The sequence below is a fragment of the Diadema antillarum genome, unplaced genomic scaffold (assembly GCF_040938485.1).
Source record: "Diadema antillarum isolate AM-2024a unplaced genomic scaffold, OU_Dant_1.0 seq00000955_RagTag, whole genome shotgun sequence".
Lineage (NCBI taxonomy): Eukaryota > Metazoa > Echinodermata > Echinoidea > Diadematoida > Diadematidae > Diadema > Diadema antillarum.
The window spans coordinates 1,067,509-1,084,629 of NW_027271803.1; the positions used below are offsets into that span (position 1 = coordinate 1,067,509).

Below are 17,121 nucleotides of genomic sequence, written 5' to 3' on the forward strand. Positions count from 1 at the left end.
CGAAAAAGGTGTCTTGCACATCTTCCTTTGATAGTGGTCACACATGCTAAATTTGGGGTAAATTGATCAAAAAATGAGAGAGGAGTTCGATCCACAAGTTTTTATAAAAATATGCCGTTGCCATGGCAATGCATTATGCGATACTAACGAAAAAGGTGTCTTGCACATCTACCTTTGACAGTGGTCACACATGCCAAATTTGGGGTCAATTGCTCAAAAAATGAGAGAGGAGTTCGATCCACAAGATTTTGCAACGGACTGACCGCCCGCCCGACCGCCCAACCGACCGACCGGCCGGCCACCCGACCTCAGAGTGATTCCTATATACCCCCCCCCCCCTACACACTATGTGTGGGTGGGGGTATAATTAATACAAGAAGGTTATTCAAATGATACCATTTCATAGCCAAATTGTTTTATATTAATCGACATCACAATATAATGCTACCTTAAACAAGTGTGACTTTTTCAAGTCGACAAAACGTGCAAAAAACATGCATCAAATTGCACCATGTACAACATCAAAACGCAAAAAGTTCTCACCATGGGAGGGGGAGACCCCCTCCAATACCCTCCCCCTTATCCCTCCCTTGCTCGCTCAGCTCGCTCGGGGTCAGTCGCGTTCATGATATTCAGTGTTAGAATTAATACAAAGAGTTTCTCTAAATAATACCATTTTATAGCTAAAATTGTTTCATGATAATTGACATCGAAATATATTGCTACCTTAAACAAGTGAAAATGTTTCAAGTCGACAAAACGCACAAAACATGCATCAAATTGCACCATGTACAACATCAAAATGCAAAAAGTTCTCACCGTGGGAGTGGGACACCCTCCTCCCACCCCCCCACGCTCGCTCCGCTCGCTCGGGCTCGGTCGCGTTCATGATCTTCAGTGTAAGAATTGACAGAAGAAGTTTATTTAGTAAATGATACCGTTTTATAGGCAAAATTGTTCAATAATAATCTACATAAAATATTCTGCTACCTTAATCAAGTGGGCCTGTTTCAAGTCAATAAAACACCCAAACATGCATAAAATTGCACCATTTACAACATCAAAATGCAAAAAGATCTCACCTCCCATCCCCCCCACCCGCCACTCACTCTGCTCGCTCGTGTTCGGTCGCGTTCGTGATATTCAGTGTAAGAATGAATACAAAGAGTTTATCTAAATAATACCATTTTACAGCTAAAATTGTTTAATGATAATCGACATCGAAATATATTGCTACCTTAAACAAGTGGGACTGTTTCAAGTCGACAAAACGCACAAAACATGCATCAAATTGCACCATGTACAACATCAAAATGCAAAAAGTTCTCACCGTGGGAGGGGGACACCCCCTCCCACCCCCCCTCGCTCGCTCTGCTCGCTTGGGCTCGGTCGCGTTCATGATCTTCACTGTAAGAATTGATACAAGAAGTTTATTTAGTAAATGATACCATTTTATACGCAAAATTGTTCACTCACTCCGCTCGCTCGTGTTCGGTCGCGTTTGTGATATTCAGTGTAAGAATTGATACAAAGAGTTTATCTAAATAATACCATTTTACAGCTAAAATTGTTTAATGATAATCGACATCAAAATATATTGCTACCTTAAACAAGTGGGACTGTTTGAAGTTTAAAAACATGCATCAAATTGCACCATGTACAACATCAAAATGCAAAAAATTCTCACCGTGGGAGGGAGACACCCCCCTCCCACACCCTCCCCCCTCACTCACTTCGCTCCCTCGCATCTAACTGCTCTCCCTAAGATCAAATCCTGGCTATGCCAGTGATAGGCCCCACTACCTAGTTGGCCTTCACAGTAATGTCGCACAGGCGGAGCAAGAGCTGAAATACCACGATGTAGTCATTCAATTATCTATGAATATTTTTTCTTACTTGTTTTTTGATAGGAAAAAAATCCCAAATTTCACCAAAAGTGTGCACCCGATCGCTGAATTTCAGGTCTGAAAATGCAAAATCTTCCTCATGTCGGAGGGGGGATACCCCCCTTCCCCCGCAAGGTCGCTCAGCTCCCTCGCCTTCGCACAGATATTCCAACTCCAAGTCCCTCTCCCACCCACCATCATTAAAAAGGAACGATGCCCCAGAGATGATTGCTTTATTGACTTACATGAAAATTGAAGAATACAATTAATACCTAAAGGAAAATATGTACTATGTTATTACATACAAAGAAATGGATATCCATATTGCCATCTTATTGAATTTATTTGGGCATTATTCAGGGCTGAATTTTTGAAAGGGGGGGGGGGGGGGGGTGTCACAATCGCCTGTCAGTCAAGAAGGAAGAACAGCAAAAGACAAGAGAAACAACGACAAAAAAGTCTTCACACTTTTAAAGTCTGATTTTCCACCAAAAGTCGGCTGAGAAGCAAAAAAAAAAAAACCCCAAAACAAAAAGAACAAAAAAAAATCTGCCTCTATCCTCCCACTTTGCATGCAAAAGAGTGGGACATTCAATCCCTGTAAAGTGTGTGTGTGTGTGTGTGGGGGGGGGGGGGGACCAAGCTTCTCTCTCCCTCCCCTCCCCCCCCCCAAAGGCTGCGCCGGTCCGGTTATGGGCTTGTAATCGTGGTGATGGTGACTATCGCCGATCATCCCCCCACTCCTCAGTACGGATTTACGCCGTTGAAACCTCCATACCAAATTTGAACAAAATCCGTCAAGAAATGTTACCTACAGAGAGCACACAAACCATCCACCCACAACCTGATTTTTGACCCTATAAAAGACGGAACACTGGGGAGCAGCACATCCAAAATCTATAGGCTTGTAAATTACATTATGATAAACCCCAATACAAAATTTGAACAAAATCCATTAATGTAGCCTCTAGAGCGCACACAATCTATGCACAAAAATATGGCATTTTACCCTATAAAAGATGGAACACTGGGGGCAGCATCACCCAAAGTTATAGGTGTGGGGATATTCCCAATATGAACCTCCATACAAAATTTCACAGAAATCTGTAAAGCTATGTGGCCACTAGAGTGCACACAAGAATGTGACACGGTGGCGTAACGCTGCTGAATCCAAAGTATCTTCCGGCATACATGGCGGGGGATACCATAATCAAACAGTGAGGGGGTTTGCTGAATCCACATTACTTCCACCAGGGAAGGGGGGGGGGGTTATATTATATTATATATATATATATTATACTAAAAAAGTTTGGAACGGATTTAGATGAAACTTGCAGGGAAGGTTGAGAATGACACAAAAAACAGATGATTAAATTCTGGCATCTTTAGGTGCTGTACCTTGGGTATGAATATGCTTGTCATAGCTCAAAGCTGTGGAAAGTTATTGAGAGTACAACACAATACTATGTATATACAGTTCTTATCAAGTAAAGATCATTGACAATTTGACCTTTGCACTGTCAGACTTAAACCATGATATTAGAACTTGACTGGCATCTTCAGGTTATATCCCTGGGGTGTGAGTCTAGTAGTCATAGATCAATGCTGTGGACAGTTATTTAGAGTACTGTATAAGCTGTTATTTTCGTGAATTTTGCGAATCACAGTTAGATCGCGAATTTAACAACACGCGAAAATGTCTCCATGCGCTTAATTAATAGAGCATTAACGTAAGCGTCGGCGTCGATTCGTGAAAACAACATCTCGCGAAAATGTCTATGTCCTCGTCTTTCGCAAAAATATCTGTACGCGAAAATAACAGCGTATACAGTACACTACAATACTGCCAGTACAGTGCTTATCAGGGCAAGTTCATTGACTTTTTGACCTTTGACCTTGTTGGCCTTCACTCATACTAAAATTTGACCGGCATTTGTAGGTTATGTACTTGTGATATGAATCTGGTGGTCATAGATCAAAGCTGCTGTAAGTTATTGAGCGTACATGTGTTCAATGCTTACCAGGTATAGAAAGCTTATTGACAAATTGGTCTTTGAACTTCACCCATATTCAAACTTGACCCACATCTTTAGGTTGTGTACATGTACCTGTGGTATGAGTTTGGTGGTCATAGCTCAAAGCTGTGGAAAGTCATGGAGAGTACACCACAATACCGTGAGAACAGTGCGGTCATGGAAACTTCATTGACATTTGACCTTTGTCCTTGATGGATTTCATCCATACTCTTACTTGACAGGTATCTGTACATTATGTACACTTGTACCTGTGGTGTGAGTTTGGTGGTCATAGCTCAACGCTGTGGAAAGTTATTGAGAGTACCAGTATACTGTGAGTACAGGGCATATCAGGGCAAGTACATTGACCTTTTGACCTTTGAACTTGTCGAACTTGCATTAGTACATAGGTTATGTACTTGTGGTATGAACCTGGTGGTCATAACTCAAAGCTGTCCAAAGTTATTGAGAGTACCCCACAATATAATGCATAAAACTCTTAGCAGGTAAAGTTCATTGACTATTGTGGATCTCTGAACTGCCGAACTTCACCCATATTCAAACTTGACCGACATCTTTGGGTTGTGTACCTGTGGTATGAGTTTGGTGGTCATAGCTCATAGCTTTGGAAAGTAATTGAGAGGACACCACATTACCATGAGTACAATGCTGCCAGGGAAACTTCATTCACAATTTAACCTTTGACATTGATGGATTTAACCCATATTCTTATTTGATAGGTATCTTTAAGTTATGTACCAGTGGCGTGAGTTTGGTGGTCATAGCTCAAAGCTGTGGGAAGTTAGAGTACACCAAATAATTGATTGTGGAAAAGTGACGCGTAAGTCTGCCTTCTGCCACGTGGGTGAGACAAAAACAAAGGATTCATTCAGAAACAAAAGGTGATCCATGATCTTTTACAAATCACATGACAATTGGACCCCTCCAAAACTTCTTATCTCCACCATATTTTAAATGGCTACTACCGCTTATTTCATGGTCACATAAAATCTAATCATAGTGAGATGTGGCTTGCCTAAATCTAGATCTGGGGATGTCTGAAAACTGTACAGCATTTATTCGGGGGGGGGGGGGGGGGGGTTGGGGGTTCTGCCTTACACCATAGTGAAGCAACTTTATTATGTATCTTGTTCATAAAACACATATATATGACAAACACTAGACAATAGACAACAGTAACATTGCCATCAACATGGCTGACAACACAAGAGAAAATGACTGCAAGAGATCACTTTAAGCTTTTAGCTGAAGCAAACTTATCCTTTAAGCAATCATTTTACAGTTATGATGAACATTGCACTGCTCAGTGCTCATCTTCATACTACATGGTGGTGCTTCACTCACCTGTTTGGAGATGCAGGGTTAGGGGGAGCCATTGTTGGCAGCACCATGCCTGCTGATGACGTTGGCAACCCTAAGTTCGAGTGGCCAGACAAGCCTGTACTTCTTGCTGGAAATGGGACTCGTGGTAGGCTACTCTGAAGGCCCATGCCTAGATGGTAATCATTAAAACCACAACTTATCAGTAGTTGAAGGAACAGTGATTTTAAACCATCCACAAAAATAGAAGAAGCTAAAAAGAATGGAAATCTTACGAAAACAGAAATTCATTTTCATTTGTTTTCATTGTACGGCAAATTAGAAATTTCAATTTTTCAGCCAATTTGAAAGTTACTTCCACATTTTCTACAACAGACCTGGTATACCTCCACCATAATGCATGGTTCTCCTAATAGGTCTATAGTACAATGTCTTGACAATGTGTGATGACAGTTTCACATAACTTGCAAAATATTAAAATGACAGGTTTGTCACAAATGTGCTGAATGTTCACTTTCCTTTAGGTTTAATTGGAAGAATGGCTATATTGTCTAAAAGGGCAGGTATTTGGGGATTTGAGGATTTTTACCTGACTTTTGACCCTTTAATAATTTGAACCCTAATCCCACCGGTTTTTTTGAGGGACTTGAAACCACGGAGGGGGGGGGGGGGCATTTTTGCCCCCCCTTCAGATCTCGGTCGTGGATCGCTTTCACTAAGGTAGAGGCCAATGTAATCTATAAGACTGTATAGTTAGATTTTTCAGATTTTTATTTATGTATTTTATATTAATCAATTTATGCTAACTTATGCAAAAATATTTTTTTTTTTTGCCTATAAATCAAAAAATAAAGCTCCAAGACTTCTAATTTTTGGTGAACATATTCTTTTCAATATCCTAAACAATAATATTGAAGCAAAAATTAGGCTTTATAATTATTACCTCCGCCAAGGGAGGAGGTTATGTTTTCGTTACCGTTGGTTTGTGTGTTTGTTCATTTGTTAGTTTGTCCGTGTGCATAATTCAAAGAGTAGTTAACGGATTTGCATGAAACTTACAGGAAAGGTTGAGAATGACACAAGTAACAAACAATTAAATTTTGGTAGTGATCAGGAAATTTTTATGGATTTAATGAAGGATTTTCGGTATTTTGCCAGGTAGGGTCACTGAACTTGGGAGTTCAGGCTGCGCATTTTTGAAGTTTTCATGCACGCACTAAAGTGCGTGCTATAGTTTCTGCTGGGGCGAGGCGTGCCTCGCATCTGAGGGTTTATGACGTAACAAAGGCTTCTATATAGGGAAATAGGCCGATTTTTCAGTGGGTGGAAATCACTGATCTCTATGGAAGAGCAAGATCACGGTGGAAAGTAGCTGCTTGGTGGATGTCTGCACTCTCAGAGTGCTTTTCTAGTTTCTTACTTACTGTAAAAGTGGAAATTTTCGGGGTGATGAAATTTTCAGGCATTTCGCGCGATCATAAACTAGCGTGAAAATAAAAGCATGCAAATATATTTGCTTGTCGTATGTTCTCGTAATTACTGTCTTACTTCCGCGGAATCAAAAACACGCGAAATTCTTCTTACCGGGCTGACCCTTATACAAATCTGTAAAGCATGCCTCGCAAGCTTGCCGCAAGCTTGCGGATTAGCTTGCCACAAGCTTGCGGGCCAGATCTTGGCAAGCTTGCGGCAAGCTTGCGGCAAGCTTGCAGCAAGCTTGCAGGGTTCCAAATATTTAAATGAGCTGCCGAAAATTTGCATACTAGCTTGCTGCAACCTTGCAGGGCTAGCTCACATACCTGCAAGCTTGCACAAAGTTTTTAGCTTGCCGCAAGCTTGCCGGCCAGCTCACTGCAAGCTTGCGGGCCAGCCTGTGGCAAGCTTGCAGCAAGCTTGCAGCAAGCTTGCAGGGTTCCAAATATTTAAATGAGCTGCTGCAAATTTGCATACTAGCTTGCTGCAACCTTGCAGGGCTAGCTCACATACCTGCAAGCTTGCACAAAGTTTTTAGCTTGCCGCAAGCTTGCCGGCCAGCTCACTGCAAGCTTGCGGGCCAGCCTGTGGCAAGCTTGCAGCAAGCTTGCAGCAAGCTTGCAGGGTTCCAAATATTCAAATGAGCAGCCGCAACCTAACATGCTAGCTTGCTGCAACCTTCCAGGGCTAGCTGACCTGCAAGCTGGCACAAAGTTTGAAACCTTGCATATTAGCTTGCCGCAACCTTGCAGGGCTACTGGTAGCTGACCTGCAAATTTGCAGCCTTGTGTATTGACTTCTGGCAACCTTGCAGGGCTAGCTGACCTGCAAGCTTGCAGGGAGTTTGCAACCTTGTGTGCTATGCCACCAGTTCACGGAATGCTTGCTGCTAAGCTTGTTGCAAGCCTTTGCAAGCTTAGTTTTTTTAAGAAATTAAGAAATTTGATTACTATAGAGCGCTCGCACAGGAGACCCGTTCGAGCACTTGAAGAGTTTGTTCGCAAAAACCGATAAGTCCATTTTTGAAGATTTTGAAGTACGGTTTCTGTTATAAAGTACAAATTATACCCTTATAATGATATATTGGTCCTTACATATAAAGGTACATTTTTGAAGTTACGGTCAAAAGAAGCAAAAATTTCCTTATTATTCTCTTTATTTTTCTTGACCTTTAATCGCAAATATCTCCATTTGGTAAATATGGACTTATCGGTTTTTGCGAACAACTCTTCACATACATTGTATCCCCTGAACCAATCTCCCATTCCCCATCTGGATTACTTTAGGCCAGAATGTTGTATAATATGGCAACTGTCGCAGGATACAATAAAATCTGACGAGAAATGAGGCTGGTATATAGCACATACAAGGAATATAACATGTCATCCTATAAAAGTTTGAACAAATGAGAGCACTGGCAATGAACATTTTTGTTACCTAGAATAACTCCCCATAAACCTCAATAGCAAGTTTGAACAAAATTCAACAAGAAATGTGGCTGATAGAGCATGCACAAGAAATGTGACTGGCATCTAAGTTGGAGCACTGAGGGCACCACCACCACAAGCTGTTGTGTCCTACATGTACATGTACAATGATCATTCGTTTACCGATCCTTAGCAAGTCTGAATAATTAAATCCCATAAGAATTGAGGTTACATGTAGTACCATACAGCACATACAAGAAATATGACATATCCTTAAAAGTTGGAACAATGAGGACGCTGTCAATGAAAACTTTTGTTACCGGTACCTAGAATAACCCCCCACAAAACCTCCATAGCAAGCCTGAATAAAATCTGACAAGAAATGTCGCTTCTAAATAGCTTACGAATAGAGCATATACAAGATATGTGACATGGCCTCCAAGTCGGAACACTGAAGGCGCTGTCACCACAAACTGTTATGTGTCCTTCATGTACAATGTAGATTGACCACCCGCACCTCCTTTAAAATAGCAAGTCTGAGTAAAATCCAGTGAGTAACGATCAAGTCATTGCATAAATATTTAAGCATTTTTGCAAATTTTGACATGGTCAGGGTGACCTTTGAACCTGTAAAAGCTAGAACAGTGAGGGCAGCATTATCAATACACTGTAGGTATAGGTGTATAGATTTGACTATGATACCTTTACATACCAAATTTGAAAAAAATCGGTCGAGAAACAAGGCCAGCATCACACACACAAGCAGACCCTGTTGAATTTACCTTTTCATGTATAAAGACGGAACAAGCGAGGGCACCACCACCAAAAACAATAGGCACCTTGATTTCACTATGATGCACCTTTTTGCCAAATTTGAAGAAAATCTAATAAGAAATGTGGCTGATAGAGCACACACAAGAAATGTGACATGGCATCCAAGTCGGAACACTGAGGGCGCCATCACCACAAACTGTTGTGTCCTTCATGTAGAATGACCACCCATACACCTCCTTAGCAAGTCTGAATAAAATCCGTTGAGTAACAATCAAGTTATTGCATATATAAGCACATTTGCAAATTTTGACATGATCAGGGTGACCTTTGACCCTGTAAAAGGTGGAACAGTGAGGGCAGCATTATCAATAGGTATACACATAGGTGTATAGATTTGACTATGATACATTAATACATAGGCCTAGCAAATTTGAAAAAAAAAATCGGTCAAGAAACAAGGCCAGCGTACGTTGCACACACAAGCAGACCCTGTTAAATTGACCTTATTTTCATGTATAAAGACAGAACAAGCAAGGGCGCCATCACCAGAAACAACAGACATCTTCGTTGTACCATAATACACCTTCATGCCAAATTTGAAGATGATCTACGAAGAACTGCAGCCAGTAGAGCGCTCTCACAAGAAAATCTCTGTGGCGGACGCGGATGCAGCGGACGCAGCGGTGCAACGAGGCCAAATCCATAGTATCCTCCGAACTCTGTTCGGGGGATACAATTAGGAAATTTAATTGAAATTTGCACAAAAGTGAAACATAAAAAAAACAGGATGAAGTATAAATAATACACTCAAATCTGTTATACATTCATTTACTCTACTATTAAAAAGAAAAAGAGGTATGCAGAATGTACCGGTATTGAGTTATATGTAACAATAAAAATACCTGTTAATACACACACAAATTACAATGGGTGGGACTGTATTGCACATTTAGGGGAAGTTACTATGATTACTTTGTTAAAATGGGTAGATTATTGAGGTTTATGGGGAATGAAAATATGGTGAAGTTATTCAGCATGTTAATGCATGCAGTTAGTTATAATAGTATTAATCAATTTCATACCTTTAACAGAATTATTGTCCTTAAATCTAAGCTGCACACAGAAACAGTCAAACCGCCATTTTGAATTTCAGAGTGAACAAAGTAACTTTCTTTTTTGTAACTGAGAGGGCACCAGGCAATTTTCTCTATCAATTAACCTATAAGCTTGCGACAAGCTTGCGACAAGCTTGCGACAAGCTTGCAAAGATTTTGATTGTGGCCATACAGTTGCAGTAAGCTTGCGGTAAGGTTGCAGAATTTGCTCTAACAATTTACCCACAAGCTTTAGCTTGGGACAAGCTCACGAAGATTTTGACTGCATTTTGCATGCTTGCGAAGTTCTAACCCGCAAGCTTGCAGCAAGCATGCAAAGATTTTGATCACAGTTCACAAGCTTAAGTAAGCTTGAGGAGTTTTCTTTAACAACCTGCAAGCTTGCGACAAGCTCACAGAAATTCTGATAATGGCCTGCAAGCTTGTGGTAAGCTTGCGGAGATTTCTGCATTACTTGTAAGCTTACGGCCAGCTTGCAGAGCTGTTAGTTGTCTCACCGCAAGCTTGTCATAAGCTTGCACAGCTTTCATATGGTCTTGCAAACTTATCTGCAAGCTTGCGACACAATCTGCAAGCTTGCGATTATTTTTGCAATCATATCTGCGACCTTGCAATCGTCCACAAGCTAATGGTAAGTTGCTGCAAGCTTACCGCAAGCTTGCAGCAAGCTTACCGCAAGCTTGCAGCAAGCTTACCAGGGGATGCCAAGTTTGTATCATGCTTGCAGTAAGATGGCAATAAGCATGTGCAAGCTTGCACTCTTTAATACAAGCTAATTAAGGTTGCCGCAAGCTTACCGCAAGCTTGCTGCAAGCTTGCCGCAACCTAAGATTTTTTATAAGGGGAGCGCAAAAAATTAGTCGCGCGAAAATATCCACTTTTACAGATTTTATTGTTTTTTTACTTTTTGTTTTTGTTGGTTTTTTTTCGTCAAAATTGGTCACAGAAACTTTTTAAAGCATAATCAGGCCAAAATAAATCATTATCAGCCATTGAAAGTAAATATACTTATTCTTATATGAATTGATTGCAAAAACACAACTTACATTGGATTTGTACACAAAATCATGTTTTTGAGCAATTTTTGAGTCAACATACTTTTTTTCAAAGGGGCGTGGCTTCAAAACGGTATGCCTGGGAATGACAAATTTGGTCTCAAAAGTTGCGCGATACTTGAAAGAAAAAAGTCATAAAATGTCGCGGCGAGAGCATCACGCTCTGCGGAATAATCATGTGAAACGTCGAGGGAGGGGGAGGGCAAAATGCCCCCCCCCCCCCCCCCCCGGTGGGAATAGGGTTAAGGAAGAAGTGAAATTTAGCACTTTCACTTGACCTTTGACCTATTGACCTTATGGTCAAAATCTTCTAAGAGAATCTCTATTGAGTAATACATGCATACTCTAAGTTTCAAGAAAAATCCTGCAGGCATTGCATATATGATGGAAAAAGTGAGTGGACCTTGATCTTTGACCCCCTGACCTTTGACCCATGACCCCTACATTCCCTAGATAATCACTGCCAGTCAGTGTATGTATATGAGTTCTAAGTTCCATGGAGATACCTTGAACCATTTGTGAGATATGGAAAAAAAAGTGAAACATTTATTTTCACTTGACCTTTGACCTCAGGACCCAAAACTCTCTCAGGAGAATCTTTATTTGCTAGTTCACGTATACACTACGTTTCAAGAAAATACCTTCAGGCATTGCATTGATATGGGGCAAATAGTGAAATTTTGTGCATTTGACCTTGAGCATGTGTGCCCAAAAAGTTGATAGGCACAACTTCACCCACTTATACATGCCAAGTTTCATTAGGATACCTTACACAGTTTTTTAGTTACACTGTCAACAAAATTGATTATGGATGGAAGGACGGGCGGACAGACAGCCCAAAAACATAATGCGACCCTTCGTGACGGAGGCATAAAAAGAAATTTTGAAACAGAAAATTACCAACCTAGAGGTAATGGCATAGCCAGAGCAACTCATATTGTGTTCACTGTAACATAAGAGGTCCTGCATATTTTTGTGCTGACTTTTCCTTGTGGTTTCCATTTCTCTTAATACTGGAACGTAAGAAATATTTTCATCATATCAGCTTGTGACAGTCAAAGCCCTGAAAGTTGGAATGTGAGTTCTAATATGAGACATTGCTATCTCTTGTCAACATGCAATTCAGCCATCAAGCCATAATGAAACAAGAGTAAGACCAGTCTTGTTGGTTTTTGTTTTTGATTTTGCCACAAATAGGAATTAAACACCTATCATACTTTCAGAAATTTGGAAGTCATTCTCTGTTCCTTTATTTTTTTAAATTCACTAAAATTTCTTAATCATGTCTGGAGGTGTTGCTTTGCAGTCCTGGTGGAGTTGGCAGCTATGCTTGATCTATGAAACGCTTTGGCTCAGTACAGAATTAGCCATTTCAGTTTATCAGAGGATTTCCCTTGGATTTCAACCTTGTGATATTTTAGAAATGAGATAAGAAGCAGTACAGAAAAAAGAACTGTGAAGGAGTTGCGTCATGGGTCAAACTACATTGCATTAAGCTCTTACTATGCTGTTAAATGAACAATTCTCCTGCACTCATTCACTGAATGCATTTAAAGAGCTCTGTCAAATCCTTTGAAATGCAAAGCAAGCTCAAAGACACAACTCGTCTTAGGCTTCACAAATTTCAGGGCATCCTGTGGCCAAGGCTTCCATGCTTTCACAGCATATGGAAAATATATACATTGTATGCAAGACTGGCAACGATGAGCAAGATGTAACCTTATTGCTTATTGTTTTAAAAATAGGTACGGCGATAAAAAAGCCAAAAAGCAACTGTCTTGCAGAAAAGCTGTCTTACCTTGCTGACCACCATAAAAACTTCCTGAGAACTGTGAAAGTGGTTGTGACTGTGATGCCATTAACTGATAAAGAAAGACACAAGTGGATAAAAATCCAATGAAAACATCAATCAAGAATGAACATAACTGCTTCTCACCATGTGACTCCCAAGCAACAGTCAGTTTTAAGTAATGACAGTAATAAATAATGGCATTCATTAACGTCATGCATATCTAAAGCAAACAAATGTGCGTATTTGTCTCGTACTTGAAAAAAAAAGGTAATGATGAAACACCACTACAAAACCAAACAAATGACCAACAAACCATACAAACAAATCCTGACCCCAAACAAACCAAAAACAAAAACAGCAAGAAACAATTTTTATAACTCATATACTTCAGCATGATCAATAACACAAGTTTCAATTTTTAATTACATATAAAATCTAGTCATTTCTTTTAGATTAAAAACACAGCAAAGAAACAAGGGGATGCGAAAATCGATAGACCTACAGTTGTTGGTCTCTGGGTTATACTACTGTAAACACCATATATTCATCGAGTTTAATTGTTTTTTGGCAAGTTGGGACTTCCGAACAATTTCGTGAGTAGTTACATTACGATCTTGGGTACAGCAATTATCATGTACTGTGTACTGCATGTACCAGTACATAGGTATGCATTCATTTTGCATTCATGTCAGGATAAGAGTTCATTTTTTCGCATGTTGCTAAATTTGAAAAAAGCACACCGCTTGCAAAAATCAACAAAAATATAAACCTTGCAAAATATATGGCATATGCAGTACCTTCGAAAACTCACTGTACTTGAAACAACAAAAAAGAAAGACTTCTTATGTATCTAATCACATCTTTGTCTTGTCTGTGAGGCTGGAACATGGATGCTGAATTGAAGAACATTGCATCTCCATAGTCATTGTCTCCGCCTTCTTTGTAAGGACCCATCTTGTTTGTTTTGTCTTTTCCTCTGCTCCCCAACAGTGAGAAATCAGCTGGATATAAAAAACAAGAAGTATAAAGAAATATTCCATTTACAGGTTAACTCAAAAAGATCTCTCTTGCTTGGTTGGCAAAATCCTGTCAACTCTCTTAAAGGATGCAACTGTGTATGAAGTAAGAACATTCCGGATGTAAACACTGCTATTTACAATGTGTAACTAGAAATGTTGCTATGGTGACTGGTATGCCTCCACCATATCACATTATTTTGTTCCATGGTGACAAAGTTGAGTATTTGGGCAGTAAATGTAGAGGTTAGCAGAAGAAACTGTTCACAGTTTTCTGCTTGGGGTAAGCTTGCTGCATGCCTGCACGCTGCAGGAGATGAGTGACCAGTGAGTATTGGTGGGCACACAGCCACTGCATGTGTAGGCCCTATACAGTGGTGACACACTTGGTGATTTCAAGTTCGGTGCTCGTGCTATCTCAGCACATTTAAACCAAACTTGAAATCAGCCGGTGTTGGAAGGTCGACCTCAAAATTACCTCATATTTCCGGTAGTTGGTGCTGGGCCCGGTGTTAAACGTCATCTGCTGAACTGATCAAGCTTCACCTTTCACGTTGGCGATTTACGTGCTATTTTCTAATTAGCTAAAACTTGACTAGCCGCTCATGATTATCGTCTTTGCCATTTCAAGTTCGGTGCCGGTGTTAGCGCTGCTGTGCGAGACCCGAGTTCACTTCCACAATAGATGCGCATTTTGCGTGCAAAGTCTCAGCTGTGCTAATGCAATGGTTGCCAACAAAGCAAACACGAACACTCCAGACATGGCTATATACATAAAACTGAGTCTGGGAGCAAAATTAAAGGGATGATACATCCCAATTGAAATGGGCTACAGGTTTCCAACTTTTTTGATGACTAATTTTTGATGAAAACATTGGCTGAGACATCCAAAACAAAGCAATCCCAATAAGAGGTGGGACCCATCTTTTGTTAGGATCGCTTTGTTTTACTTTTCTTTTTTTATATCTCCGCCATTTCAAAACCAATTTTCATCAAATGAACTTTGAATTCCTCTTATACAATCGTATGCACGGTAACATTTCATAGAGTGATTTCTGTGAAGTATCTTGCAAATCTCAATCAATACTTCATCATCTCTTTAAAGGGGGGTCCCCCTCCCGCGCGAAGCGTGGAAGCCTTGCCCTTCGCTAATGCTCAATACAACACAGATAAATTGTCGCTAAAATGCCACTTAATGCGACATTTTCACGGAGATGTAATGAGCGTTGTGAGGGGCATATTCTCACAGAAACAATGCAGAAATTCCATACCTTTTGTTGGCAGCAGTTCCTATAATAAATGAAAGAGAAGTAGGTGCCGATGGTGAAGGTTCCGTTTTCTTTTAGGCCTTTCCTGTTTCACTGTTGCAGTATAATTAGCCGTCTCTGCATCGCAACAACACGCGCCGTGTCACTATACTAGTAGTGTTTTTGCTTTCTCGCCGTCTGCTCGACCACGTGGTAGGCCTACTGCATGCAGATGCGCGAGAAGCGAGAACTTTTGGGACATCGTTGCACTTTCCTTTCTGGGTATACTGCTGTAGTTTGGCGGTGACATCAAAGAGATATCATACAAAAATGTACCTCCCTGATTACACGAGTGATGGTCGTTATTCCTAAGGTTTGTTTAATCATAAAGTGAAATGATTCATTACTGAGTACTTCGAAGGTTTGTTAATCGAAAACAACAACACCAAAGGTCGGTACTACAGATGAATGTTCAAAATAAACAAAACTGATTTCGTTCCGAGATTAACAAACATTTTTTCCTTATTTTCCGATCAACGAACCTTCAGAAAAGAATCTAGTATTATCTATCATCGTTATTGTTTCAAAATAACAAAACTTCAGAGTTAGAAAACTGTAACCGTTTTGGGGCCGTTGTTATATTCCGAAATTATACTGGCAGAACGTTCGAAATAACAAAACTGATTTCGTTTTGATATAAACGAACATTTCTTCTTTATCATTTTTCGATTAACAATCATTCAGAATTAAGAATGTATAACATTTTATCATTCATTATTCTTTCGGAGTAACGAACCTTCAGAGTAAAAGAAAACTCTAACCATTTTGGGGCCGTCGTTTTATTCCGAAATTTCACTGGCAGAACGTTCGAAATAACAAAACTGATTTCGTTGTGAAATTAACGGACATTTTTTCTTTATTATTTTTGGATTAACGAACCGTCAGAATAAAAAATCTAGCATTATTTTATCATTATAATTTCTGTCGGAGTAACGAACCCTTAGAGTAAGAAAACTGTAACTGTTTTGGGGCAGTCGTTTTATTCCGAAATTTCACTGGCAGAACGTTCGAAATGACACACTGCTTTCGTTTAGAAATTAGTGGACATTTTTTCTTTATTATTTTTGGATTATTAACGAACCTTCAGAATAAAGAATCTAGCATTATTTCATCATTATAATTTCTGTCGGAGTAACAAACCCTCAGAGTACGAAAAACAAACTGTTTTGTGCCGTTGTTTTATTCCGAAATTTCACTGGCAGAACGTTCGAAATGGGTGATAAGCACAATCAGGGTATGCAATCATGACTTTCTCACTTTAAAAAACTGTAACTTCTAAATGAATGCACCAACTGACTTAAAAATTCACATGCAGCATGCTAAGATATCAGTAATCACATGTGGTAAGACAATAGCTAATTTCTTCTCATTTACTGTTAATTATTAAAGAGTAATTACCAAAAAGTCCCCCAAAACCCATGTAATGCGTCAAAAAAAGCATTTTACAACTTACGTAAAATCAAGATTTGAGGTCCATATTTTAAGTCTACCCCTGTGTGTTTGGTATCAAATTGATGGATTTTTTCCTGGCATTGCTTGCATGCAATAAAAAACAGTGGTTCTTTCAGCTGGAGAAAGTTATGAGGTCTGAAGTTCCGTCCGGGTAGGAGTGTAATGCTGGCTTATTTTTGTGACATTGTGACCTTTTAACCCATGCTGTACAGCTATACATGGAGAAACAGCTTATTTTTCTGCTTTTCCTTAAAGTACTGAAGACACACTACAATATGGTGTGCTGTTTGCCAATAAATGTTCAGCCAGTGTTGAGTTTTGAGCCATTTTCAAATGCTGAGGGAAATAAGTGCAGCCGTTTTTCAGTATTTTCAGTGAGGTATATCCTAATTTGACTACCGTACTTAAAAGAATCTTTTCCCCTTATTGAATATCCTTGTTTTTTTAGCCATGAATTGTACATATATG

The 17,121-nt window shown here is 39.8% G+C and overlaps 1 protein-coding gene across 3 annotated transcripts in view; it reads right to left on the bottom strand.

Moving 5' to 3' along the window:
• Positions 1–17,121, bottom strand: part of LOC139741811 (CCR4-NOT transcription complex subunit 2-like) — a 244,380-nt gene that overhangs the window by 123,002 nt on the left and 104,257 nt on the right. For all 3 annotated transcript variants that reach the window (XM_071652398.1, XM_071652396.1, XM_071652397.1), the window contains exons 4-6: positions 13,737–13,879; positions 12,885–12,948; positions 5,267–5,414 (exon numbers count right to left, since the gene is read on the bottom strand). In XM_071652398.1, coding sequence (XP_071508499.1) covers positions 5,267–5,414; positions 12,885–12,948; positions 13,737–13,879 — 355 coding nt within the window. The remainder of the gene's footprint in view (positions 1–5,266; positions 5,415–12,884; positions 12,949–13,736; positions 13,880–17,121) is intronic.